This window comes from Salvelinus fontinalis, chromosome 22, assembly GCF_029448725.1.
Source record: "Salvelinus fontinalis isolate EN_2023a chromosome 22, ASM2944872v1, whole genome shotgun sequence".
Taxonomy (NCBI): domain Eukaryota; kingdom Metazoa; phylum Chordata; class Actinopteri; order Salmoniformes; family Salmonidae; genus Salvelinus; species Salvelinus fontinalis.
Window position 1 is genome coordinate 7,597,974 of NC_074686.1, and position 26,662 is coordinate 7,624,635.

The window sequence follows — 26,662 nt, forward strand, 5'->3', positions numbered from 1 at the left end:
ACGCAATTTTCAGAGCCACCGGAGGTATGAGGCAGTGGAGCGATCTATTCTGCTGTGAAAGAGCGGATAGGTGGGCAGGCAGACCCTGTACTCCTGTTAGCAGCTCTGATTGGCTGTAACTGGGACGTTGGGTGATATTGATTGACAGCACTTATTGGGCGGGACTACAGAAAAACAAATTCTTCCATTGGAGAATATTGACAACAGCTCATTTTGGCACTAAACATCGAGTTTTTGCGGGGAAGTGATCAAGGTGCCTTTTTAAATTGATAAACGGAACAGTTTAGTATGGTTTAGAAACTCTGTTGTAGCTTGCTAGATGTCAAACAGGAAATGACATAGCCTGATCTGCCATGTTTACGCAGGCGACGGATGTGTGTTGTGCGAGTTTCTTTGATGAGCTCTGCAGAGTGAAAATGCAAAGGACTTGACTTCTGTAAAGTTATAATTCACCGGCATTGGTATAATCGAAGTTAATATCTTATGCATGGCAAAGCTTAAGAACCTTATTCGGTCATTCAAATTAAGACTCGTTTTAGCTGGCTACATATCGTTGCTAGCTAGCTAGCTTTCTCCACAACAAGGAGGCGGGCGGAAGTAGCTAATGCATGGTAGCTAGCTACTAAGCCTCAGTTCCGTTTTTAGTTTAGTGGACGTTGGTTAACCTATATTGTGAGTGAGTGACAATAAGAGCTAGCCGACTTTCGCCGTTTCAAGCAAGCCATGGCTGAATCCCAGAAAGCGGACCATTCAGCGGTAATTTATGTTTTTGAATGAATACTTATGTTAGCTAGCTATGTCTTATTCTGATAGTTAACTAGCTAGCTAATGATGTCGACCCTCCCCTTCATTTCCCGCGCAGATTTAGTTAGCGTGAGCAAATCAGCAATCTAAAACAAACACTGCACGCTCCAACTTGGTTCTATTTGGTTCTCCCAAAGTTGGTATTTGATTGCAAGCATGAGTTAGACTTTTCCCTCAATAGCCATGACACTTGATCAATCTGTAAACTGGGGTCTTTTTCTGGTCAGGTCACGTAGTAAGGGAAAACTCAGGGCACTACTTATAGGGTCATTACTAATAGAATATTGACTTTCCTCAGCATAAAGGTGAGCCAGACAAAGAGACAGAGCAGCCATCTCAGGCTGGAGCATCAATGGATTCAGTGGACTCTGGAGCCTCACACAGCACTACAGTCTCGGCAGATGGAAACAATGGGGATGATGCTACCAATGCAGTCAGTGCATGTTCCTCCTCAATTATAGATGGGGCAGGGGATGCTGGTAATTCAGGACCTGTGAGGGAAACCGATGCAGAGGATTCACAGATGGTGGAAGAAACTGTAAAAACAGATGCCTTGCTGACTGTGGTAGAAATGGACAGTAAAGAGGATTCACAGACGGAAAGAAAAACAGCCAGTGTAGATGCTTCACAGACGGAAAGAGTAACAGCCAGTGTGGATGTTCCACAGATGGAAAGAGAAACAGCCAGTGTGGATGTTCCGCAGAAGGAAAGAGAAACAGCCAGTGTGGATGTTCCACAGACGGAAAGAGTAACAGCCAGTGTGGATGTTCCGCAGACGGAAAGAGAAACAGCCAGTGTGGATGTTCCGCAGATGGAAAGAGTAACAGCCAGTGTGGATGTTCCGCAGACGGAAAGAGAAACAGCCAGTGCGGCTGTTTCGCAGACGGAAAGAGAAACAGCCAGTGCGGCTGTTTCGCAGACGGAAAGAGAAACAGCCAGTGCGGCTGTTTCGCAGACGGAAAGAGAAACAGCCAGTGCGGCTGTTTCGCAGACGGAAAGAGAAACAGCCAGTGCGGATGTTTCGCAGACGGAAAGAGAAACAGCCAGTGCGGATGTTTCGCGGACGGAAAGAGAAACAACCCGTGCGGGTGTTTCGCAGACGGAAAGAGAAACAGCCAGTGCGGATGCCTTGCAGACGGAAAGAGAAACAACCCGTGCGGATGATTCACAGACAGAAACATCCCGTGCGGATGCCCCACAGACGGACACAGCCCGTGCGGATGCCCCACAGACGGACACAGCCCGTGCGGATGCCCCACAGACGGACACAGCCCGTGCGGATGCCCCACAGACGGACACAGCCCGTGCGGATGCCCCACAGACGGACACAGCCCGTGCGGATGCCCCACAGACGGACACAGCCCGTGCGGATGCCCCACAGACGGACACAGCCCGTGCGGATGCCCCACAGACGGACACAGCCCGTGCGGATGCCCCACAGACGGACACAGCCCGTGCGGATGCCCCACAGACGGACACAGCCCGTGCGGATGCCCCACAGACGGACACAGCCCGTGCGGATGCCCCACAGACGGACACAGCCCGTGCGGATGCCCCACAGACGGACACAGCCCGTGCGGATGCCCCACAGACGGACACAGCCCGTGCGGATGCCCCACAGACGGACACAGCCCGTGCGGATGCCCCACAGACGGACACAGCCCGTGCGGATGCCCCACAGACAGACACAGCCCGTGCGGATGCCTCACAGACAGTCAGAGAAAAAGTTGGTACAGATGCACCCCAGACTGTGGAAGAAATTGGCAATAGAAATGGTTCACAGACTAATGGAGAAACAGACATACCCCTGGACATGGGAGTAGTGGATGCTGACGATGAGATGGAGGTCAATGCTATCAAAGTGGAGGATGACCAGATGCAGGAGGAAGACAACTTGGAGGGGATGCCTGTGATAACGGCTGTGGAAGAGGGAGGCAACATGGATGCTTTTAGCAGCAACTCCCTGGATCATGGGGATGAGGTGGAGAAGATGGACACGGGGACAGACTCACTGACAGAGAATGAGGTAGAGGAGCCCAGCAAGACCGGGCAAGTGGAGAAGACTGATTCCATGCCTTCTATCATGGATACAGGTAAGAAGAGACTGCTGCCTGCAGCTTTTTGTTGGCTATATGGCCTTAGGATTGTCAATTGTTTCCGAAGTTTGCTGAATTCATTTCTTCAGGTTGGATTTGTTTGTGTTTTATGTGTGTTGCTACCCTAAACACTTTGTTTTCTTGCTTGGCACTCTACTCCAGGGGTTCTTAAACCTTTTCAGCCTGGGACCCAAATTAGAAATGTTGTGTTTTCCTGGCAACCAGGCTCATGAAAACTATACATAAATATTGGTTCATTTCATTGCTGTTATGCCTAAAACAAAAGCAATATAGACAAAAACAAATAACAATGAAATTAAATATCAATATAAATATCTGTTTATTTCCACCTATTAAAAACACTCACGTATCGGTCTAGGTTGGAATGGTTGCTATTAAAATGCAATAAATAATTTTAATTCTGAACAGGAATAAACTGACTACAACACACAGATGAATAACAGAACACACACACACAGGCTTTTTGATAATGCAACCCGAAGTAACAGTACAGATGAAAAATGATCAGGCCTACTGTACATCTTACTGTCTGTACAAATTATTGTTGAAAGAAAGTCTATGTTGGAACTGTTGCTGTTAAAATACAATACATATTTTTTTTTTCTGAACTAGAATAAACGGATTGATCACATCACACAGATGTTGACCAGAAAACACACACTGTCTTAATGAGAGCATGTCTATTCTGGGCTCTGTTTTTGACAGTCCAACACAGGTTGGGCTCAGCCTTGAAATTGTTTCTGTACTTGTTTTTTAAAAGTTTGTCAGAGTTGAGAACTCTGACTCGCATAGGTACGTGGTGCCAAACTGGACCAGAACATCTACTGCTTTCTCAGTCAGGCAGGAGACCGCTTCCTGCTATAGCTGAGCAACCCTGAACTGTGAGTCTGATTGCCTCAAAAAAGCATCTTCCTTCAATCAGTTTTTCCAGTTAAGAATAAAACATTATTGTATTTTAACAGCAACAGTTCCAACTTAGACTAGGTTTCAACAATTTCTACTGTAAGATGTACAGTAGGTCTGATCATTTTTCATCTTCATCTGTACTATCAGTAGCTAGCTTGCTTTGGCGAATGTTAGCTATTAGCTGTGTACAAGACCAGGGGATTGTTTAAAAGAGAAACTCACATCTACTACTATGAGAATTAGTTAGTACTAGTACTCTCTTATTTCTGCTTATCATCACCTGTTTATAAAAGGCCAACAATGCCTTGCTAGCTGACTTTTACACTGTCAGAGCGCTTTCCTGAAGCATTCTGCCCTGTTCTGAAAGAACTCCCTGGGTTTACCATCATGCCGTTTTATTAATTCTGTTCGTTATGAGAGACTCGTTACTAAGCACTTCCCCGCACAAAACACATTGTGGGCGCTCCTCGTTCTGAGTTTGTATGAAAGAGAGACACTCATCGCTGTATATGCTTTTCATGACGATTGAGCTGTCAGAACTTGTGGCTAGCATGAGTCCATTTGATGACCGCGGTGAGTGATGGAAAGTCGGTGGCAGACAGCGCATCATCTGCTGCTGAACGACAGCGCTGCATCGTGTGTTGCGGAGTGATCTTCAAGGAGACTGCAGAAAAAAAGTTCCGGTAAACCGCGAAGCACACGGGAATTTCCCTCAATCTCGCGCAGCAGCCAAACTGAGCAGAGAGCTCAGATGCACTTGGCCAACTCAATTCCAGTAATGAATTAATTAAATAATTATACATTTTCTCGGACCCATACTTTAAGAAAGGCTGCTCTACTCCATTGCTACTGGAATGCCCCAGTGTCGAAAATCCTCAGAGTTCAAACATGTCACCTTACACACTCCCACCTCTCAAACATGAAGTCTCCATAACAGGAGACACAGAGCAACCTGCTGAGGAGACCAGCTTTGAGAAGGCTAGCGGCTCGTCTCTGCCTATGGAGGAGGACCAATCTGAAGATGTCAAACCGTTTCACCCCAGGCCCACCTCCTCTAGCGAAGCTATTCACCCACAGAACAGTGAAGGTGAGAAGCCACAAGGGTCTGTCTTTGGAATATATGGTATTTGGCTGCATAATGTTCCCACGTGTGTGGTCCTTCACAATATTCAGATGCTAATGAGTGCACTGCTATTCCTCAGTAATGGTTTTACAGTTTGTCTTGGTTTTTAAAATTCACACGCTGAATGACCTATTGTTTTGCAAGGCACTGACAATCCTGCAGGGCTGGAGAATGGAGTGGCAGGACAGCCAGTCAAAGTTGTGGGTGTGAGTATCCTCTCTCCGTCACAAACGATAGAGTGAATTAATTTCCGCCATAGAGACTAGACGAGCTTAAGCGTGGCAGATATCTGGTCACTGCTTATGAGTGTTAAAGATTTCCAGGTGTCGTGAAGGCTTTGTCAGAATACCTCGGAAATATATGTCCTATAACCGCTCACGTTAACTCACATGATTCCATCTACAATTCTCCTATTGAATGTTACATGCTGTTGAATGATCTCTGCGGTTGACCCAGTCTGCCCAGCCGGCAGCTGAGCCAGTGTCCACCGGCGCTGACACCATCTCCATGGTCAAGGTGAAGGATGAGCCCGTAGACGAGGAGTATGATCAGGCCCTGGCTCCAGCGGTCCTCTCAGAGGGCGTCAAGGATGAACCAGAGGCAGCAGAGGTACGGCATCTCTAAACTCACTAGTCCTCAGCAACGGCCAAGTCCTAGCTGGACGTTTCTGTTGTGAGTTACATGAAAGTCGTCCGTTGACTTCAATGCGTATAGTTCAAGCTGTGTGTGTGTGTTTTAATCCCAAATCCTGATTGTCTGTTAAATGTATGTCACCTTTTGTTATTTACAGGAGTTGAAAATCAGTAATGTCTTCTCTGTGGGCGGCTGCCCTACTACGAACGGTGAGCTGGGCACTTTAATATTTGTACACAACAGGACACATTAGTGGTCGGTCAAAGCCCTAAGCTATGTCTTGAACTGGCTGCAGATTTTTTTTTTTCGAATCAGAAAGGGGTTTAGGTGGTGGGCGTGGCGGGGGGCGTGCCAATGGGTGAGGTCGGCCTGTAGGCGCAGCTGAATTTTGGAGAACATTTTAAAGGCCCTTATCTTGGTGGTGTAGAGAGAGTGTTTCATTTTTAATTACATTTCCTGCAATTCTACAATTTTCTCCATGGAGCTGAGATACATTTTTGTAGTTTTAAAGCTAATTTCTTGTGATTATACATATTCTGCCATGGATGTGAGAATTTTGCAGTTTTAAATCTAATTTCCTACAATTCTATGCATTTTGCCATGGCTAATGCTGTGTTCTTTTGCTCAAACATAATATCAAAAATGAATACTGCTAAATAAATTGTATTTGTAATTTTAAATTCTCCTTCACTTTCTACCTCGTATTTTAGTAATTGTTAGTTCTCAAAGATTGTTATAAAAAAATATATAAGGCCATTATCTTTTCTACATGCTTTTATATCTGGTATTAGTCGTTTACACTGAAAGCGTTTTTAACATCCCCAAAATGTATTAAAAAAGGTAACTTTTTTACGCTGCTTGGCCTTATGCAAGCCCGCCCAATTATTTCCAATGCCAGAAAAGTCCCTGGGCTTTGGAGTTGATTTTTATAATCTACCGCAAGCTCTCCAGGAGCAAAAGATGACTGACTACCACCTTACAGATTATGCATTTCTCACATCCCCCCTTCCCTCAATCCTCACCCATCCTTGCCATCCCTCTCTCTACTATTAGCCACATCCACGCCAGTGGCCGCCCTGCCCAAGACTGTAATGCCTGCCCCAGCCTCCTCCTCCATCCCTCCGCTGATCCCCATGGCAATGCGGGTGGCCTGCTCGGCCTGTAAGAAGGTGCTGCTGAAAGGCCAGACGGCCTACCAGAGGAAGGGCTCCTCGGACCTCTTCTGCTCCACGTCCTGCCTCACCTCCTACAGCCCCCCGCCCGTCGTCAAGATGACTGCCCCTGGCCCAGCCAAGAAACCCTGCCACTACTGCCTCAAGTGAGTCCTGCTGTTGTCGTGCCGATGGCGTATGTAGATAATGACTAAAGATTAGATAAAGGAATGTAAAATAAGAAGCCTTCTGACATTGCTAAGCTGTAATTTATTGTTCTCCTGGGAATATATTCCAAACGATTTACAAAGGTAAATTATGTTTTTATGAGCTTATCGTCCCCCCTCAGGGAGATTGCTAACCCCAAGGACGTGATCACAGCTCCTGTGGACACCATGGGCACGGTGAAGGACTTCTGTAGCCAGACCTGCCTCTCCTCCTTCAACTTCAAGAGGAACTCTGCCGTCTCCACCCTCTCCTCCTCCCTGTCCACCATGTGCAGCATGTGCAAGAAGGCCTGCGTTGTAAGGGACTTAAGGTCTTTGAGCATTTCAGTGTGGTAGTCGCCTGAAGTAACAAAATTGGCAATATAAAGTTGGTGATGTCAGAGCTGACAAGGAAGTGAACAATTTAGATGAATTACACTTTTATAGTGGGCCGACGCCACAGAGATATACTTGATATAATAAGTATAAAACTGTACTTTTGCCTTTTTGTCTTTTTCCTGCACCTCTTCCATTGCCGTCTCAACATCTGCTCCTTGTTCTCTTCCCCCACAGAGTAAACACGAGGTGATCTTCCAGGGCAGCATGCACAAGCTGTGCAGCGAGGTGTGCTTTACGCGCTTCCGCTCCACCAACAAGCTGTCCATGAACAGCTGCCAGAGCTGCAACAACTACTGCTACGGCAAGGTCACCGTGCTGGTCGTGCAGGGGGTCAATAAGACCTTCTGCAGCGTCGGCTGTGTCACCACCTTCAAACAGGTAAGAATGGGATCCCTGAGATGCAGGTCACGCAGTCAGAAGAAGCCGTTGGACTGTAACTAGGGCTGTTTCCAAAAACGCTTAAGATCTGTCAAGTCCTTGCTTCCACCGCCCTTGTTTTCTCAATTCCTCTCAAAACTCTCGGAGGAGGAGGTCCAAGGGAGGGACCTTGGATCTTCTCCTCCAGTATGTAAAAACCATCTACCTGTAATTAAAGCAAGCAAAAGCAGTCACCCTCACTTCCTTTGTGTTCGGTCTGGTTTTTCAGAAAGCTAAGAAGCCTGTGGCATGTACTATGTGCCGCAACTTCCGCTCACCGGTGGAGATGGTCGACAGCGCCGACTCTGACGGCAAGCTGGAGATGTTCTGCTCTACTGGCTGTGTTACAGCCCACAAAGTACAGACCGTCAGCTCCTCGGGTAGAGTTAGGCTAACCACCTCAGCAACATATATATATATATATATACACCTCACTGTCACAAACACGCACTCATTCACTCTCTCTGTCATTTATTCACGCACTTACACACTCTTTGTTTGAAGCATGCACTCATTCATAACTCACTCTCCTTCCTTCATTTCAACCCAGGTGCTCGGGTGGAGTGCAACACCTGTGGTCAAAAGACGGTGCCCTCCTTCCACCTGGCCATGTCGGACGGCTCCATCCGGAACTTCTGCACCATGAACTGTGTCGTCACCTTTCAGGTAACACCTCTGGGTTAATCCATTAGCTCAGTTGAATTAGACTATAAATATTGACAAGACGGCAACTTAATGATTCCCTGCGGCTCGGACACTTACTGTTGATATTTTACACCTCTTTTACCCTGCGCTCTACTCTTTGTTGTCCTGCACTGACACCACAATGTTATGTTTCTGTGGCCTTCAGGATCAGTTCAATAAGAGCAACACCCAGAGCCAGATTAATGTGGCTCCCAGCACAGGGTCCACAGCTCCGCCCGCGGCCCAGACCAGGGACAAGGTATCCCAAGGGACCAGACTGCCCTGCTTCCAGTGCCACCGCCTCTTCTCCTCCAAGCCCGAGATCATTCAGTTCAAGGTACTTAAATGGTGTTTTCTTTCTCTGCCTCTATCCCGTCTCTCATTCTGACTCTCTTTGCCTTTCCCTCTTTGTCCATTTTGTTGAACTCCCTCACGAACACACCTCCCCTCTATTTAGGTAGACAAAACTCCCTGTTAAAACTGCTGTAGAATTGATTGAATGTGTGTCTGCGCAACCCTACAGGATAAGATGGTATTCCTCTGTTCGGTAAATTGCTCTGAGGAGTACAGGAAGATCAACTACGAGATGGCACGCTGCGAGTACTGCAAGATTGAGAAGCCAGCCAAGGAGGTCAAGAGAATCAATAAGAGGGACTACACCTTCTGCAGCGAAGGTTAGGAGGGTGATGCATTCATGGTCTTTAACCTTTTACTGCAGTGGGCTAAGTCAGGGTCACACAGTGTTTCTTGGTAGTCTTAAACAAATCTACTTTGAAACAAAAGCGTACACCTCACACACATGGTTATGGGCTTTAAAAGAATTTGACACCTGTACCATGTCAGATATAGAGTTTTAAATGTATTCCATTTTGAGTTTGCATCCCAATATTACACTTCATATACATCACAGAAGACTGAAATATAACAAACCCGTTTGACATTGAAACACCAGATTTTCTGATGGTAAAAGAAAATGTTTATGAAGCCACTAGAGGGCGATTTGGTCATTTGACAGAAGGAAAGGATTTTAATAGGTCTGCTGCCTAGAGGTCTAATTTATTTATTTATTGGTTTCCTTTGTCATCATAACACAAAATAAGTTGACACCCCCAACAACTTTTATCATCACTACTTATGGCTATCAGAAATGGGTATTAAGTATTTATTTGGAAGACTTTTACCTCTATACCTAAATTGTGATCCAACATGTTTTCAACACTTTAAAAAAAAAAAAATATTTCCGTAACTGATCTAACGTAATTGTCTCATGCTTTCTCTGGTCTCTCTGCAGCAGACATAGTATAGTGAGCAATATATTTGGAACATCGAATCGCAATAAAATCACAGCATCAAATCGCAATACATATAGAATTGTGAGAATCGCAATGCATATTGTATCGGCACCTAAGTTTCGTGATCATATCGTGAGGTCCCTGGCAATTCCCTAGTCATGTCATGGCTATCAGTAATAAGCATGACTTTTTTTATTTGGAAGACTATTCTGATCATCATAGTCGACCTGATAAGAATTTTCACTTGGTGTACAAAGCTCAACTTCCATGTCTTTCTCCCTTCTCTCCTCCATACCCAGGCTGTAAGCTGCTCTACAAGCACGACCTGACCAAGCGCTGGGGGAAACACTGCAGAACCTGTGCCTATTGCGCCTCCACTGCGCAGAAGGCCGTCACAGGCCAGTACGGAGGCAAGATGGAGGAGTTCTGCTCGGACGAGTGCAAGTCCCACTACACCCTGCTCTTCTGCCAGGTAAGAGAAGGAACCACGCTAAGGAACTGAACAAGACACCTAGGGCTCAATGAGGCTCAATACTTAGGACTCGTCTCCTTTGCATGTGTCCTTTTCGTCTTACACACTGATCTGAAAATACTTACTTTTCTAGAAAATACATTCTGCTTACATTACTGTACAGTTCTCTCATATTAGTACAGGAGGGAGAAAGGTGGGGATAGGAAACCACGTTTGTTTTATGAGTGAATTAATTGAACGTGCCAAATGTTACATCCAGTATAGCAAGTGGAATAGCTGTTATGTGAGTTCTTATTCTATGAGGTACGCTCCAACTGGTATTTCTACATCATGCTTGTCTCCTTACTCAGGTGGCTAAGTGTGACGCGTGCGAGCGCCAGGGGAAGCTGATTGAGACCCTGCCGATGCTGGGCGAGGTGAAGCACTTCTGCAACCTCCAGTGTCTGCTCCAGTTCTGCAGCCTGCAGACCCAGAACCAGGGCAAACCCCAGGGCCAAAAGGGTAGGATTTATGTAATATGTTATAGCACATTGTAATGTGTCATCATGGGTTATTACATGTCATTATGTTGCCTGTCAAAGCTCATGTTTGAGAGGTACACAAATTGTCATAAAGACTTGGAGTCCCACCCCCTTTAACATTTGTGATAAAATAATAATTAATTGAGATTGTGTAAGAAGATAAAACAAGGAAATTATCACAACTATTTAAAAGTATCAAATTAAACTCCACTGCAACTTTCTGTTCTGACTAGTCTACATCCCCTGTATATCACAGTAAAGACAGTACACCCCATTAAGCTTTATTCACATTTTGTTGCAGTAGTGTTATCGAAATATATTTAATTGTAATTTTTCGTCATTGATCTACACAAAATACTCCATAATGTTAAAGTGAAAAAATGTGTTTATTTTTTAAAAATTAAAAATTAAATAACTAAAATATATAGTTGTTGCATAAGTATTCACCCTCTTTGTTTAGGCAAGCCTAAATTTGTTCAGAAGTCAAATTTGGCTTAACAATTGACATAAGTTATAAGGACTCACTCTGTGTGAAATTGTCGGGGTTGCCTACCCCTTCCTCTGTCCCCCCAAGAAGACTCACAGCTGTACTCTCAGCCAAAGGTGTTTCTAACATGTATTTACTCAGGGAGGTGAATACTTGTCTAATCAAGGTATATCAGTGTTTTATTTTTCATTAAATTCTTTAAAAAAGTATTTTGTGTCGATCGCTGACAAAAAAATGACAATTAAATCCATTTTAATCCCACTTTGTAACTAAATGTAATAAAATGTGATGAAATCCAATGGACTTTCCATAGGCACTGTATAATAATGACTGCAACATTTATCTCATTCTCTCTCTTTCTCTTCCACACATCCTTCCAGTGGCCATCGCAATCGCTCCATCCCCGTCCAATACTACCACTGCTACGAGTGTGTCTGATCCGGTCATCGCCAACGTAATCTCACTAGCCAGCTCCCCCTCTGGCCAGCCCAACTACGCCAACACTTCCCTGCAAGGTATACACACACACACACACACACACACACACACACACACACACACACACACACACTCTGTTACCAGTTACTCTATACACACACAAGGTCTTAAACACTCAAGTTCAACCACAGAGGGGTTAAACCATCCGTAATCATCTCTTTGAGTATGTTTGAGTTGTCGTTGCTAATAGCATAGCTTGTTGACACCCATTAAGCTACAGGTTAATTACAGCTGATTTTAGATTGAAAAATGATCTAATTAGCAGGCCTGACTGGCTGTGGTGTTTTTATACTGACTCATGCTCTGTTGCTTCATCACAGGGACTGTTCCCAGCAGACATGTGAAGTATGTTGGAAATGTAAGTTGTGCATATGCGTTCTTTTGTCTATATGTTTACTTATTATGCGTATGGGGGAGATTGTAACTTCCACTTAATTTGACTTTAATGCAGGAAAACTGAAATCCATTTGACCTCATTTCTACCAGCATGGCCCCTGTGCAACAAGAGCCGGAAAAAAATCTAGATCATTTTTACTCCACACTAGCGGTTGACACGGGAACGGGATTTCTCTGGGTCTTGCGGGTTCCACAGGATTCCGGCAGGAATGGGAGTGAAGTTCTAGAATCAAGTTCAGGACAGGATCCACAGTCCACAGGAGCAGGCAGTACCGGAAGAGTTCTAAACTTAGGTTGTAGAAATATGGAATGTGTGGAGCATTCCGTTAAAAAAACTGTCTAGGCTAATATAGTTAAGAAAATAAAAGTAAATTCTATATATATTACAAGGTCATTTCCTCCCTCTCCTTCCATCGGCTCAGTCTTCTGCGCCTTGCTCCAGTTATAGCTAGTCACTACTTTATCCATTGACTTTACCTCCGATGCACGTAGAGACATACACAAATGTCCATATCATGAGTTCATCCGACTCTGGCTAAGCAGAAGGGCTGCCTTTTACCAAATTCTCGTAATGTGGTTGTCATCAGCTGTGTGTGGCACTGTGCAGGCAATTGTCTCGTGAGCGCTGAGCAGCAGCCAAACGGAGCAGTTGCTTTGGCTACTCGCACGCAGAGCGCACTATCGAGTTAGTGGATACTCACACTGCTCTCATGGCAGGTCTGCCAGTTTGGACTAGCAGAAGTGACTTTATATTAAAAGTTAGGACAATTAACTTGGTAGGTTAGGATAATTAGGTTAAGGTTAGGAAAAGGGTTAGCTAAAATGCAACAATTGTCCCTGACGTGACTCAAACATATCTAGCTACAACCAGGCCTGGCCTGAAAGCGGTCTTGGATTCCATTAATGCAATTCTGTACGCAGAGTGGGGGACAGACAGACTAGCAGCTAACAAAGGAAGCTATTTCTGCACGGGGCGGGAGTGATTTTTATCGGGACGGGAAAGTAACGTTCCGGGGTTATAGAACTGTTGCATGATCGGGACAGTATTGGGGGGGGTGGGGATAGACAGGAATTACTTGTACTCCACACACAGACTCATACAAAGCTCTACCTCGCTGTCCATTTGGCAAATCTGACAATAATTCTTATCCTCCTGATTACTGCTTACAAGCAAAAACTCACAGGAAGTACCAGTGACATGCTCGATACGGAAGTGGTCCAATGCTGCAGGACTGTTTCGCTAACACCGACTCAAATATTTTCCAGGATTATTCCCATCTCATTGAGGAGTTTACCACATCAGTCACCGGCTTCATTAATAAGTGCATCGACGACGTCGTCCCTACAGTGACCTTACGGACACATCCCAACCAGAAGTCATGAATTACAGGCCACATCTGCACTGAGCTAAATGATAGAGCTGCCGTTTTCAGGGACGGGACACTAATCCGAAATCATGCTCTCTGACAAACCTTCTGACTCTCGTCGGATGTGGCAGAGCTTGCAAACTATCATGGATTACAAAGGGAAACCCAAGCGTGAACTGTCCAGTGACGCGAGCCTACTAGACAAACTAAATATCTATTTTATGGTCGCTTCAAGGCTAGCAACACTGAAGCATGCATGAGAGCACTAGCTGTTCTGGACGACTGTGTGATCATGTTCTCCGTAGCCGATGTGAAAGAGACATTTAAACAGGTTAACATTCAAAAGACCACAGGGCCAGACGGATTACCAGGACACATGCTCCGAGCATGCCCTGACCAGGTGACAAGTGTCTTCACTGACATTTTCAACCTCCCCCTGACCCGGTCTGTAATGCCTACATGTTTCAAGCAGACCACCATAGTCCCTGTGCCCAAGAACACCAAGGTAACCTGCCATGAAATGCATTGAAAGGCTGGTCATCAGCACCATCACCCCAGACACCCTGGACCCACTCCAATTCACATACCGCCCCAACAGATCCACAGATGACGCAATCTCTATTGCACTCCACACTGCCCTTTCCCATCTGGACAAAAGGAACAGCTGTGTGAGAATGCTGTTGATTGACTACAGCTCAGCGTTCAACACATTTACATTTACATTTAAGTCATTTAGCAGACGCTCTTATCCAGAGCGACTTACAAATTGGTGCATTCACCTTATGACATCCAGTGGAACAGCCACTTTACAACAGTGCATCTAAATCTTTTAAGGGGGGGGGGGTCAGAAGGATTACTTTATCCTATCCTAGGTATTCCTTAAAGAGGTGGGGTTTCAGGTGTCTCCGGAAGGTGGTGATTGACACCGCTGTCCTGGCGTCGTGAGGGAGTTGGTTCCACCAGTGGGGGGCCAGAGCAGCGAACAGTTTTGACTGGGCTGAGCGGGAACTGTACTTCCTCAGTGGTAGGGAGGCGAGCAGGCCAGAGGTGGATGAACGCAGTGCCCTTGTTTGGGTGTAGGGCCTGATCAGAGCCTGGAGGTACTGAGGTGCCGTTCCCCTCACAGCTCCGTAGGCAAGCACCATGGTCTTGTAGCGGATGCGAGCTTCAACTGGAAGCCAGTGGAGAGAGCGGAGGAGCGGGGTGACGTGAGAGAACTTGGGAAGGTTGAACACCAGACGGGCTGCGGCGTTCTGGATGAGTTGTAGGGGTTTAATGGCACAGGCAGGGAGCCCAGCCAACAGCGAGTTGCAGTAATCCAGACGGGAGATGACAAGTGCCTGGATTAGGACCTGCGCCGCTTCCTGTGTGAGGCAGGGTCGTACTCTGCGGATGTTGTAGAGCATGAACCTACAGGAACGGGCCACCGCCTTGATGTTAGTTGAGAACGACAGGGTGTTGTCCAGGATCACGCCAAGGTTCTTAGCGCTCTGGGAGGAGGACACAATGGAGTTGTCAAACGTGATGGCGAGATCATGGAACGGGCAGTCCTTCCCCGGGAGGAAGAGCAGCTCCGTCTTGCCGAGGTTCAGCTTGAGGTGGTGATCCGTCATCCACACTGATATGTCTGCCAGACATGCAGAGATGCGATTCGCCACCTGGTCATCAGAAGGGGGAAAGGAGAAGATTAATTGTGTGTCGTCTGCATAGCAATGATAGGAGAGACCATGTGAGGTTATGACAGAGCCAAGTGGCTTGGTGTATAGCGAGAATAGGAGAGGGCCTAGAACAGAGCCCTGGGGGACACCAGTGGTGAGAGCACGTGGTGAGGAGACAGATTCTCGCCACGCCACCTGGTAGGAGCGACCTGTCAGGTAGGACGCAATCCAAGCGTGGGCCGCGCCGGAGATGCCCAACTCGGAGAGGGTGGAGAGGAGGATCTGATGGTTCACAGTGTCGAAGGCAGCCGATAGGTCTAGAAGGATGAGAGCAGAGGAGAGAGAGTTAGCTTTAGCAGTGCGGAGCGCCTCCGTGATACAGAGAAGAGCAGTCTCAGTTGAATGACTAGTCTTGAAACCTGACTGATTTGGATCAAGAAGGTCATTCTGAGAGAGATAGCAGGAGAGCTGGCCAAGGACGGCACGTTCAAGAGTTTTGGAGAGAAAAGAAAGAAGGGATACTGGTCTGTAGTTGTTGACATCGGAGGGATCGAGTGTAGGTTTTTTCAGAAGGGGTGCAACTCTCGCTCTCTTGAAGACGGAAGGGACGTAGCCAGTGGTCAGGGATGAGTTGATGAGCGAGGTGAGGTAAGGGAGAAGGTCTCCGGAAATGGTCTGGAGAAGAGAGGAGGGGATAGGGTCAAGCGGGCAGGTTGTTGGGCGGCCGGCCGTCACAAGACGCGAGATTTCATCTGGAGAGAGAGGGGAGAAAGAGGTCAGAGCACAGGGTAGGGCAGTGTGAGCAGAACCAGTGGTGTCGTTTGACTTAGCAAACGAGGATCGGATGTCGTCGACCTTCTTTTCAAAATGGTTGACGAAGTCATCTGTAGAGGGGGAGGAGGGGGGGGGGGGAGGAGGATTCAGGAGGGAGGAGAAGGTGGCAAAGAGCTTCCTAGGGTTAGAGGCAGATGCTTGGAATTTAGAGTGGTAGAAAGTGGCTTTAGCAGCAGAGACAGAAGAGGAAAATGTAGAGAGGAGGGAGTGAAAGGATGCCAGGTCCGCAGGGAGGCGAGTTTTCCTCCATTTCCGCTCGGCTGCCCGGAGCCCTGTTCTGTGAGCTCGCAATGAGTCGTCGAGCCACGGAGCGGGAGGGGAGGACCGAGCCGGCCTGGAGTATAGGGGACATAGAGAGTCAAAGGATGCAGAAAGGGAGGAGAGGAGGGTTGAGGAGGCAGAATCAGGAGATAGGTTGGAGAAGGTTTGAGCAGAGGGGAGAGATGATAGGATGGAAGAGGAGAGAGTAGCGGGGGAGAGAGAGCGAAGGTTGGGACGGCGCGATACCATCCGAGTAGGGGCAGTGTGGGAAGTGTTGGATGAGAGCGAGAGGGATACAAGGATACAAGGTAGTGGTCGGAGACTTGGAGAGGGGGTTGCAATGTGGTTAGTGGAAGAACAGCATCTAGTAAAGATGAGGTCAAGCGTATTGCCTGCCTTGTGAGTAGGGGGGGAAGGTGAGAGGGTGAGGTCAAAAGAGGAGAGGAGTGGAAAGAAGGAGGCAGAGAGGAATGAGTCAAAGGTAGACGTGGGGAGGTTAAAGTCGCCCAGAAGTGTGAGAGGTGAGCCGTCCTCAGGAAAGGAGCTTATCAAGTCATCAAGCTCATTGATGAACTCTCCGAGGGAACCTGGAGGGCGATAAATGATAAGGATGTTAAGCTTGAAAGGGCTGGTAACTGTGACAGCATGGAATTCAAAGGAGGCGATAGACAGATGGGTCAGGGGAGAAAGAGAGAATGACCACTTGGGAGAGATGAGGATCCCGGTGCCACCACCCCGCTGACCAGCTGCTCTCGGGGTGTGCGAGAACACGTGGGCGGACGAAGAGAGAGCAGTAGGAGTAGCAGTGTTATCTGTGGTGATCCATGTTTCCGTCAGTGCCAAGAAGTCGAGGGACTGGAGGGAGGCATAGGCTGAGATGAACTCTGCCTTGTTGGCCGCAGATCGGCAGTTCCAGAGGCTACCGGAGACCTGGAACTCCACGTGGGTCGTGCGCGCTGGGACCACCAGATTAGGGTGGCCGCGGCCACGCGGTGTGAAGCGTTTGTATGGTCTGTGCAGAGAGGAGAGAACAGGGATAGACAGACACATAGTTGACAGGCTACAGAAAAGGCTACGCTAATGCAAAGGAGATTGGAATGACAAGTGGACTACACGTCTCGAATGTTCAGAAAGTTAAGCTTACGTAGCAAGAATCTTATTGACTAAAATGATTAAAATGATACAGTACTGCTGCAGTAGGCTAGCTGGCAGTGGCTGCGTTGTTGACACTACACTAATCAAGTCGTTCCGTTGAGTGTAATAGTTTCTACAGTGCTGCTACAGTGCTGCTATTCGGTGGCTAGCTGGCTAGCTAGCAGTGTTGATTACGTTACGTTGCGTTAAAAGAAGGACAATAGCTGGCTAGCTAACCTAGAAAATCGCTCTAGACTACACAATTATCTTTGATACAAAGACGGCTATGTAGCTAGCTATATAGCTAGCTACGATCAAACAAATCAAACCGTTGTACTGTAATGAAATGAAATGAAAATGTGATACTACCTGTGGAGGGAAGCGGAATGCGACCGGGTTGTTGAGTGCGGAAGTTCTATACGGTAGACGTTGGCTAGCTGTTGGCTAGCTAGCAGTGTTTCCTACGTTAAGGACGACAAATAGCTGGCTAGCTAACCTCTGTAAATTAAGATAATCACTCTAAAACTACACACTCTGAACTACCCAGTTATCTTGGATACGAAGACAGCAAAGACAACTATGTAGCTAGCTAACACTACACTAATCAAGTCGTTCCGTTGAGTGTAATAGTTTCTACAGTGCTGCTATTCGGTAGACGGTGGACGTTTGCTAGCTGGCTAGCTGCTGGGCAGATAGCAGTGTAGGCTACGTTAGGACGACGAAATACGATAATTATGCAATTATCTTTGATACAAAGACGGCTATGTAGCTAGCTAAGAAGAAGTTGCTAAGATTAGACAAATCAAACCGTTGTACTATAATGAAATGTAATGAAATGTAATGAAAAGTTATACTACTATTCGGTAGACGGTGGACGTTTGCTAGCTGGCTAGCTGCTGGGCAGATAGCAGTGTGGACTACGATAGGACGACGAAATACGATAATTACGCAATTATCTTTGATACAAGGACGGCTATGTAGCTAGCTAAGAAGAAATTGCTAAGGTTAGACAAATCAAACCGTTGTACTATAATGAAATGTAATGAAAAGTTATACTACCTGCGGAGCGAATGCGACCGCTCGCTCCAAACCGGATGTCACTACACCATAGTGCACTCTAAGCTCATCACTAAACTAAGGATCCTGGGATTAAAAACCTCCCTCTGCAACTGGAACCTGGACTTCTTGACGAGCCGTCCTCAGGTGGTGAGGGTAGGCAGCAACACATCTGTCATACTGACCCTCAACAAGGGGCCCCTCGGGTGCATGCTTAGCCCCCTCCTGTACTCCCTGTTCACCCATGACTGCATGGCCGCACACGACTCCAACACCATTACGTTTGCAGACGACATGGCGGTGGTAGGCCTGATCACCGACGACGTTGATCTCGCAGTGTGGTACCAGGACAACAACCTCTCCCTCAACGTCAGCAAGACAAAGGAGCTGATTGTGGACTACAGGAAACGGAGGGCCGAGCACACCCCCATTCACATCAACAGGGCTGGAGTGGAGCAAGTCGAGAGCTTCAGGTTCCTCGGTGTCCACATCACTAAGGAATTATCATGGTCTAGTCCACACACACCAACACAGTCGTGAAGAGGACACGACAATGCCTCTTCGCCCTCAGAAAGCCAAAAAGATTCAGCATGTACCCTCAGATCCTCAAAGTTCTATAGCTGCATCATTGAGAGCATCTTAACTGGCTAGATCACCACTTGGTATGTTGACTGATTGGCTGCAAGGCGCTACAGAGGGGAGTGTGTAAGGCCCAGTACATCACTGGGGCTGAGCTCCCTACCATCCAGGACCTCTATACCAGGCGGTGTCAGAGGAAGGCCCTAAAAATTCAGACTCCAGCCACCCAAGTCATAGACTGTTGTCTCTGCTACCGCACGGCAAGCTATACCGATGTACCATGACTGGAACAAACAGGACCCTGAACAGCTTCTCCAAGACATAAGACTTCTAAATAGTTAGTTAACCAATAGCTAGCCGCACTATCAAATCAAGTTTCACATGTGCCAAATACAACAGGTGTAGACTTTACCGTGAAATGCTTACTTACTAGCCCTTAACCAACAACGCAGTTCAAGAAAGAGTTAAGAAAATATTTACTAAATAAAATAGTGAACACACTAAAATAACGAGGCTATATACATGGGGTGCCGGTACCGAGTCAATGTGCGGGGGTACAGGTTAGTCGAGGAAATTTGTTTATGTAGGTAGGGGTAAAGTGACAATGCATAGATAAGACGGCGTGTAGCAGCAGTGAAAAAAACAAAGAGGGGGGTGTCAATGTAAATAGTCTGGGTTGCCATTTTATTAATTGTTAAGCAGTCTTATGGCTTGTGGGTAGAAGCTGTTAAGGAGCCTTTTGGACCTAGACTTCGCGCTCTGGTACCGCTTGCCATGCAATAGCAGAGAGAACAGTCAATGACTTGGGTGACTAGTGTCTTTGACAATTTTTTGGGGGCCTTCTCTCTGACACGCCTAGTATATAGGTCCTGGATGGCAGGAAGCTTGGTCCCATTGATGTACTAGGCCGTACGCACTACTCTCTGTCGCGCCTTGCGGTCAGATGCCGAGCAGTTGCCATAGCAGGCGGTGATGCAACCGGTCAGGATGCTCTCTGGTGCAGCTGTAGAACTTTTTGAGGACGGGGACCCATGCCATCTGCATTGACCCTTTTTGTACTAGCTCTTTTGACTCATCACATACGCTGCCGTTGCTGTTTATTATCCATCCTGTTGCCGAGTCACTTTATCCCTACCTATATCTACCTCAATTAGCTCGTACCCCTCCACATATAGCCAAGTTATCGTTACTCATTGTGTATTTATTAATTTAGGTGTTTTTTTTCTCTATTGTTGGGAAGCGACATAAGTAAGCATTTCTCTGTTAGTCTACACCTGTTGTTTACGAAGCATGAGACAAATAACATTTTATTTCAAGTCGAATATTCACTTGCATTTACACAGGTAGCCTAACTGATCTTTTTCCACTAATTGGTCTTTTGCCCAATCAGATCAGTTATTTTGTGATTCATTTATTACGTTTCTAAAGTTATTTTCATCGAATCTCAAAGCTCTTCAAGTGCATAAAAAAAAAACAAGCACTATGTCATGACAGGTCAACCAATCGAGCCCAAGCCTTTGAAAGCTGCATCCTCTGAATATGGAGAGGGTCAGGTCATGGCTTGACCGAGGATGGTAGATGATGGTGATGTAGTCTGCTGATGGTCTTGTAGAGGGCAAGTCTGGGAACCAGAATCTTAAAGCCACTGGTCTTCTCTTCCTCTCTGTGTAGCGCCCACTTGGTTGATGCCTCAGCAGCTCTGGGCACCAGAAAGCTCCCCACACAAAGTTTAGAATAGTAGCCAGTCGTCCTCTCTAAGAGCCCTCCGCTTCAGCACTGCTGTATTCCTCCCATTCCTCTCACGCTTCAGGCGACTCCTCAAATTGTGTTTTCAAAAGATGAGGATTTGCTAGATAGGTGAAACAAAAAAATGGTACTGTGTTCAGATGCATTTTTCAAACAAAGGCTAGCTAGCCAAGCCAAAAACGGTTAACCTGTCAATCTGCAAATCTGTCGCTCATAACCGCCATATATACAGTACCAGTCAAAAGTTTGGACACACCTACTCATGACAGGGTTTTTCTTTATTTGTACTCTTTTCTACATTGTAGAATAATAGTGAAGACATCAAAATTATGAAATAACACACATGGAATCATGTAGTAACCAAAAAGGTTTTAAACAAATCAAAATATTTGCGATTCTTCAAACAAGCCACCCTTCGCCTTGATGACAGCTTTGCGCACTCTTGGCATTCTCTCAACTAGCTTCATGAGGTAGTCACCTGGAATGCATTTCAATTAACAGGTGTGTCTTGTTAAAAGTTAATTTGTGGAACTTCTTTCCTTAATGCGCTTTAGCCAATCAGTTGTGTTTTGACAAGGTAGGGGTGGTATACAGAAGATAGCCCTATTTGGTAAAATACCATGTCCATATTTTGGCAAGAACAAATAAAATAAGCAAAGAGAAACGACAGTCCATCATTGACTGAACATGTCTTAAAGTAATCTGTAAAATTTCAAGAATTCTTAGTTTCTTCAAGTGCAATCACAAAAACCATCAAGTGCTATGATGAAACTGGCTCTCATGAGGACCGCCACAGGAAACGAATACCCCAAGTTACCTCTGCTGCAGAGGATACCAGCCTCAGAATTTTCCGCACAAATAAATGCTTTACAGAGCTCAAGTAACAGACACATCTCAACATCAACTGTTCAGAGGAGACTGCGTGAATCAGGCCTTCATGGTCGAATTGCTGCAAAGAAACCACTCCTATAGGACACCAATAAGAAGAGGAGACCTTGCTTGGGCCAAGAAACACAAGCAATGGACATCAGACCGGTGGAAATCTTTACATTTGTGAGATTTTTGCTTCCAACCGCCGTGTCGTTGTGAGACGCAGAGTAGGTGAACGGATGATCTCCGCGTATGTGGTTCCCACTGTGAAGCACGGAAGAGGTGGTGTGATGGTGCAAGAAGGAGAGCGATTTAAGTGCTGCATCAGATGACCTGGCCTCAACCCAATTGAGATGGTTTGGGATGAGTTGGACCGCAGAGTGAAGGAAAAGCAGCAACAAGTGCTCAGCATATGTGGGAACTCATTCTAGACTGTTGGAAATGCATTCCAGGTGAAGCTGGTTGAGAGAATGCCAAGAGTGTGCAAAGCTTTCGCCAAGGCAAAGGGTGGCTAATTTAAAATATCTGAAATATATTTTGATTTGTTGATCACTTTTTTTGGTTATTCCATTACTCCATATGTGTTATTTCATAGTTGTGATGTCTTCACTGTTAGTCTACAATGTAGAAAATAGCAAAAATAATAAAAAACCCTTGAATGAACGTAAATTAGGTTTGGCCTAAGGTTACTAACGGTCTGTCTTCATTGTGTGGCAGGCCAGCACCCAGACACAGGCCCCCCGTGCACCTCCACCCAGGGCTCAGAAGAACAAGGCCCTGCTCTGCAAACCCATGGTCCAGAACAAGGGCATCATGTGTAAACCCAACTTCACTACCACAGGGTGCCAGACAGGTACAACATCATACACACACGTAGCCTTTATACCACACAGTTGAATTTTTTTATATTTGAATTTATTTGTACAATAAAATACAAAATAAAACAAAAATAACATATGCAGGAAAGGTCAAAGAAGAGGCTTAAGGCACCTCCCCCTTTCAAATGGTTGTAAAACAAACAAGTATTTAAAAAATACAATTATTATTATTATTAAAATGCATGATAAAAATGAATGCTTTATGATACAGGCCATTGAATATGCACACACACACACACGTGTGTAGCCTGTATATAGATATTCAGAGACACCCTCTCTACTTGTATTTCTATTTATGTTGAAATTGTTTTTGTCCACAGATGATGATTTCCCCAAGGTGATCATAGTGCCTGTCCCAGTACCAGTGTATGTCCCAGTCCCCATGAACCTGTACACCCAGTACACCCCCCAGCCTGTTGGACTTCCCATACCGGTATGTTAACACCCCACATCTGGCACTACTTACCCTTCATCTCAGTCACATAGTCACACAGATTTCTCTTCAAATTCTCTATAAGAGCTGTGTGCTCTGGACTAATTTGAAACCAACTCCCATTGAATAGTAGTTGGAGGTTGGCTGGTACATGCTCTTGCAGAACAGAAAAGCAATATGAACAAAGAATTGCATCCCTCATAGCCTCCACGTCTAACCCTTTATTTGTCCTGTTTCCAGCTGCCCGTGCCCATGTTCCTGCCGGTGACCCTGGAGAACGCCGAGCGCATCGTGGAGACTATCCAGGACATCAAGGAAAAGATCCCCTCTGACCCATTCGAGGCCGACCTCATCCTCATGGCCGAGATGGTGGCCGATGAGGGGAGGGAAAAGTCCCCTGAGCGACCCCCTGAAAGGCCTCCAGCCCCAGTAGTACAAGACGGTAAACAGGGGAGGGAGACAGGGATTGGAATGAGATCTGGGTCATGTTCATTAGGCGCCAAATGGAAGAAAACGGACTGAAACATGGAGGGATTACCTGGACTTGCAAAACAGGTTCTGTTGCATAGCCTAAGCTAGCCTATTTCAGTAATCAGAGTCAAAAACAGTAAGCACTGTCTTTGAACCTGTGAGACCCTCTCTATGGCTTCATAGGCCAAGCTACAGCTTTGAGAGCTTGTTATAACTTGGGTTTCTTGGCTCTTCCACCCAGTCTCTTTTAAAAGTAATTTACAGCTGAATGAGAGTATAAAAAGCTATTATTAATTTGAATTCTGCATTATGACTTCAGGCAATGTATTAGTTAGGGATGCACAATATATTGGTGAACATATCAGAATCGGACGATATTAGCTGAAAATGCCAACATCGTTATCAGCCCGATGTCTAGTTTAACGCCGATGTGCAAAACCGACGTTTAAGCTGACGCGCATACCTGTGTAACGTAGGTACATGACGTAATGATGCCACGTCAAATGTTGCGCTACACGTGCAACACAGCATTCCTAACCTAGCCCACAATGTCTGTTAATCATTTTAAAGAGTAAGAAAATGTCAGCGAGACAACGCAAAGGCGAAATCTGTTAACGCCAAGATAATGGAATTCATTGCCCTTGACATTCAACCGTTCTCTGTCGTGGGTGATGTTGGCTTTCGCGATTGGTCGAGCACCGGTACACATTACTAAGTGCGGCATTTTTCAAATGTTGCCCTACCGGAGTTACACAGTAATAGCGTCACTGCTATTAGCTTCACGTCATGCATACTATAGAACGCCGTTTAGGTCTTTGCGTGTCAAAAAAGATACGTGTCAAATAACACTTTGATGCGTTAAATAAGCTTTTAATTTGACACGTCAAATAACACCGTTCTATTATAGAATGTTGTGTGTTATGAATTTGCACGTGCAAGCCAAGCGCCACCACTACTATCCGTAGCACTGTCAAAGCTGTACATAAAGTCTGTAAACATCGACCACAAACGATATGTTTACAATACTGCGTTGGTAATAAAGCATAATTTGTTGGACCGCAACTTCAAAGCTTGGTACCTAGCTAGCACCAATACAACCAGCCTGAAAACAATGACCAGTAGAAACTACAGTCATTTTCATTATTCTTAGCAATGATTTAGGAATCCTTGTGAGTAAGTATTAGCTAGGTTCCCACTTGTTATTCGCCTATTGAAATTGAACTTCAGTTCATGAAAATAAATAGTTAGCCAGCTACTTAACCCTGCTGCCTAAAGCTAACGTTATAAGCAGCCAGCTTGCTTCATCTGGCTAGTGAGGCTTGACCTGCCCGGGTTATGTGTTGTGAAGCTAGCCACAAAAAGGATTAGGCACCATAGTGCAATTTGCGGTTTGCCTTCAAAATAAAAGTACCTCTTTGAAGGTGATGCAGAAGGTTACAATTGGTGGAATCATGCCATATTTAGACTAGATAATGTTAAACAAGATTGGAATATGAAGTAATTGGTATCAGTCTACTCATTGATTTTTATATAACATTCCAACCTCGTTTAGCATGATCTATTCAATTATGGCATAATTCTACTATTTGTATTAATTTGCATCACTGTCAATGACAGTTTTATTTTGAAGGCTAATTGCAAAGTCCACTACTGTGGCTAATTCCTATTGTGGCTAGCTTCACATAGATGGGTCCGACCCCCATTAATCAAATAAAAACGGGCTTATTTTGTCTTAGGGATATTTTGGATGACACCTAGCTAGATAGTTTGCAAGCTAATTACAGCTACTGAAACAGATTTTCGTTTTGCTATGTTTTTGGGGAAAAACATTGTTTGCATCCATGAGCTGTCTAGCTTTTTTTTTATGACCAGCACTGTAGGTGCGCGAGACAACTTTACCAGCATCATAGCAAACGTATCGATGAATCGTTGTGACATATGAAATACAAGTGATAGTGTAATCAATGTATAATAACTACGTAAAAAATGTATGAACACGTTCAAGTCTTATGTGACATGCAGTCCTATTGGGGTCCTGATTGGTCACCAAGCTTATTTGACACGCAAAGACCCAAACGGCATTCCATAGAAATCCTGGTTGTGAATGAAACGACTGAACAAATAAACAACGTAACAGCACAGCAAGTAAGTGAAAATAATAGGTTTTGACTATGTTTTACTGGTAATGGGGACATACGTAAATGCCAACAAAATAACTTTTTGGTCAATTCCTTATTTACAATGACGGCCAAACCCGGACAACGCTAGGCCAATTGTGCGCCGCCCTATGGGACTCGGATGTGATACAGCCTGGATTTGCTGCGTGTGTGTGTGTGATAACTATTTAACTGTACTAGAATTCTTAAAAGACCGCTAACATTTTAACTATTGGTATCGGGGTTTTTGGCAAGGAAAATATCAGATATCGGTATCGGCCCAAAATGTCATATCGGTGCCTCACTAGTATCACTAGTCACTTTTCAGATATGAGAAGTTTGCTTTGCCTCATTACTATAGATACCTCTTTTTTTATTTTTATTTTTTTTTACTCTTATTGTAGGTAAGTTCACTGAGGACATATTCTCCTTTGCAGCAACAACCTGGGGAATACTTGCAGGGGAGAGGTGAGGGGATGAATGAGCAAATTGGACAGCTAGGGGTGATTTGGTGGCCATGGTGGTATGTGGGCCAGGATGGGACTTTAAGGACTATGTAGTAACAATAGTTTCTAGTACTGACCTGAAATAATTCAGCACATTAGTAACTACATAGTGATGTCAATAAATCTCAAAGAAACTGAAATGTAATTAATATCACCAATTTAACAAGCACTTCCTACTTCACTGTCAAGTAAGTAACGGGGCTGTAAAAGAGGGTTTCCGACAAATCTTTTGAGAGCTGTCCCATAACTTAAATGCTTTAGTTTTTTTCTCTCCGGGGACCAGACCAGGGCAGCACCTACAGTGGAGACCTGGACACAGACGAACTGAGCAACTTCCTCACCACTTGGGATGACGAGCCACCCCCCACCCCTGGCGTCTCATCGCGCCACAGTCGACCCTACGCCCACGAGACGCTCCGACCCATCGTGGACATCAATGTCCCCGCCACCCCCCCACCCCCCATCATGGACATAGAGGCTGACTTCCCAGTCCGTGAGTGATGCTCGACTTTTACACCTCCACAGCTATTAGGGATTCCTGATTTGAGCAATATTTATATGGACCCAGTCTGTTAGAGGTTTTAGCCTTTTTTTCCTGAAGTGTAAC

The 26,662-nt window shown here is 45.6% G+C and overlaps 1 protein-coding gene across 2 annotated transcripts in view; it reads left to right on the top strand.

Moving 5' to 3' along the window:
• The first annotated feature begins 213 nt into the window (after positions 1-213).
• The window catches only part of LOC129819668 (zinc finger MYM-type protein 4-like), a 34,625-nt gene continuing 8,176 nt past the window's right edge, over positions 214-26,662 (top strand). Inside the window, exons 1-21 of one of the 2 annotated variants that reach the window (XM_055876137.1) lie at positions 214-756; positions 1,103-2,897; positions 4,753-4,914; positions 5,095-5,156; positions 5,407-5,559; positions 5,741-5,792; positions 6,637-6,901; positions 7,084-7,258; positions 7,514-7,717; positions 7,986-8,136; positions 8,307-8,422; positions 8,607-8,777; positions 8,964-9,114; positions 10,032-10,204; positions 10,555-10,705; positions 11,593-11,727; positions 12,031-12,068; positions 22,329-22,464; positions 22,810-22,922; positions 23,163-23,364; positions 26,339-26,548. In XM_055876137.1, the coding sequence (XP_055732112.1) occupies positions 724-756; positions 1,103-2,897; positions 4,753-4,914; positions 5,095-5,156; positions 5,407-5,559; positions 5,741-5,792; positions 6,637-6,901; positions 7,084-7,258; positions 7,514-7,717; positions 7,986-8,136; positions 8,307-8,422; positions 8,607-8,777; positions 8,964-9,114; positions 10,032-10,204; positions 10,555-10,705; positions 11,593-11,727; positions 12,031-12,068; positions 22,329-22,464; positions 22,810-22,922; positions 23,163-23,364; positions 26,339-26,548 (4,648 nt within the window). In that variant the 5' untranslated portion in view covers positions 214-723. The remainder of the gene's footprint in view (positions 757-1,102; positions 2,898-4,752; positions 4,915-5,094; positions 5,157-5,406; positions 5,560-5,740; positions 5,793-6,636; positions 6,902-7,083; positions 7,259-7,513; positions 7,718-7,985; positions 8,137-8,306; positions 8,423-8,606; positions 8,778-8,963; positions 9,115-10,031; positions 10,205-10,554; positions 10,706-11,592; positions 11,728-12,030; positions 12,069-22,328; positions 22,465-22,809; positions 22,923-23,162; positions 23,365-26,338; positions 26,549-26,662) is intronic. The other variant, XM_055876138.1, reaches the window with a different exon arrangement.